This window comes from Arachis ipaensis, chromosome B01 (assembly GCF_000816755.2).
Source record: "Arachis ipaensis cultivar K30076 chromosome B01, Araip1.1, whole genome shotgun sequence".
In the NCBI taxonomy this organism is placed as follows: domain Eukaryota; kingdom Viridiplantae; phylum Streptophyta; class Magnoliopsida; order Fabales; family Fabaceae; genus Arachis; species Arachis ipaensis.
In genome coordinates, this window is record NC_029785.2 from 455,067 (window position 1) to 457,244 (window position 2,178).

A 2,178-nucleotide genomic window follows, 5' to 3' on the forward strand; every position below is an offset into this window, starting at 1 on the left:
TCGGTAAAAACTCAGGTGCAATCGACTTCACGTGAAGTTAATAGCTGAGAGTCGTTAGATGAAAATTTAGTCAAATCAATCAAATCATCTGACGACTCTCAGCTATCAACTTCACGTGAAGTCGACTGCACCTGAGTTTCCACCTCTTGTCTCCTAGTTTTTCACACAAATCACAATTTTGGTTGGAAATAAACCGGTCATATATATATATGTCTTTGTCTTTTGTATACGAAATATAACCGCATCCAAATAAAATCCAGAATGCAACGATTTAATAGATTTACAATAAGGTAAGATAATAATAATAATATAAGTCATAATCCAAAGTATCTCAAAATGCAGTTTGATTCCAGGAAGGGATTAAACCAATCTCCTAACATATTGATGATGAAGCGTCAGGAGAATCTGTTTTAATCACAACATTAAAAATCAGTGAAAAATATGAATTAGTTGATGATATATATGTAAAAAAAATTAAACAATTTATTACAAGTATATTTATTTATATTAACAATTCTTCTATTATTAGCTAATAGTCTAATACTAAATTATGGCACACCCAATCTTATAATGATTTGAAATTTTGGCTGTAGGGACACAGAAATAGTAACAAATAATGAAAGTAGTAACAATAGAAACTAAAAATAATAACTTATGTGTATGTTACTATGTTTTGTTTCTATGTCTTATTTTTTTTTAACATTTTTCTACCAAAACCCTAAATCAAAGTTACTATCTTCAAAATAAATGTTATTAAACAAATGGATGATATATGAATCTAACTAGAGAATCAACTTTTGATTGCCAACTTTATCCGATGTTGTTTTTAATTTTTTTATTCTTTATTCACAATCTCTTTTTCATTTTTTTTTCCTCAACTTAACCGATAACACCATTAAAAAAATTTTTTTTCATCGCCACCGCTAGCCATCTATTCACTGGTCAGCCACTATCATTATTGTTGTCGGCCGTCCTAAACTTTAAATCCTAAACTCTAAATTCTAAATTCTAAACCATTAGGACTGACAATTTGTAGGGTAGGGTAGGTTTGGACTCTACCCTAATCCTACCCACGGGTTGAAAATTTTATTAAAACTTTACCCTATCCTACTCGCAGGTTGAGAATCTCTTAACCCTAACCCTACCCGCACACTAAAATTCTAAACCCTACCCTACCCTACCTTACCCGCAGAAATATCAAATTTTTTTAAAGTAAATATAACATAAAAAATAAAAAACTAATGCTCTAAATTACTAAATTAACTAACTAGTTTTAGTAGTTATTCACTTATTGTAAGTTATTACATAAAGGAGGTTGTGGGTTTAACTCTCACTTCCTTCACTATATACCTGATTTTTATAAAATATGTGTTATATATGAGGTGCGGGTAGGATAGGATAGGGTACACTGTAAACCCGTATCCTACCCTACCCGTAGGCATACCCGGACCGTATCCTACCCTACCTGTAGCGGATCGGATAGTCTACTCTACCCGAACGAGTTGGACTGGGTTAGGTACCCGCAGACCCTATAAACCATAAATAATTATGATATCTAAACCGTAGAGACCTAGACGATAAACTCTTCAAATAGTGAAGGTTAAAAAATAATTTTAATATTAAAAAATAGCTAATATTGACTAGTATAAAAGTTAGCTTTCTACAAATTTTCAAGAGGTTCATATATGAAATAATTTACACTTTTAGGATATTGAAGGCTCTTGCTTACCACCATCAAAAGAGTGCATCAAGTTGTAAGAAGCTTCTCTCAGAAAATCTTCAACCATTCGCTTTCTTTCTTCTTTGTCTGCTTTCTTAATAATATCAATGAAATCCTCCTGATGAAAAACATCGCACCAATATTCATAAGCATGCATTTAATTACTTAAAATTTCACTTCAAATCTTAAGCTTTCATGTTGAGTATGGAAATGCTACATTATCAAAATAAGGATGCTAAGTTCAATTATTAATCTCATTTTTTGTTTTTTACTTCTTTTCTTCTTGCAAACTGGTGGAAGCAAAAAAAAAAAACACTAAAAACTTGTGTATTTAGATTGTGTTTTCATTTTATGTATTTTTTACTTTTAAAATTTTGTGAAAAAAAAATAAAAAAATTATAATAAAAAATAAAATTTTATTATTTTTATTGTTTTCTCTTTTTTCTTCACAGAAATAT

At 30.1% G+C, this 2,178-nt stretch overlaps 1 protein-coding gene across 2 annotated transcripts in view; it reads right to left on the reverse strand.

Annotated features, from left to right (window-relative positions):
- The window catches only part of LOC110271854, a 9,669-nt gene continuing 7,710 nt past the window's right edge, over window positions 220-2,178 (reverse strand). Inside the window, exons 7-8 of one of the 2 annotated variants that reach the window (XM_021105238.1) lie at window positions 1,733-1,838; window positions 220-405 (exon numbers count right to left, since the gene is read on the reverse strand). In XM_021105238.1, the coding sequence (XP_020960897.1) occupies window positions 374-405; window positions 1,733-1,838 (138 nt within the window). In that variant the 3' untranslated portion in view covers window positions 220-373. Of the gene's footprint in view, window positions 406-1,729; window positions 1,839-2,178 lie in introns of both variants that reach the window. The other variant, XM_021102727.1, reaches the window with a different exon arrangement.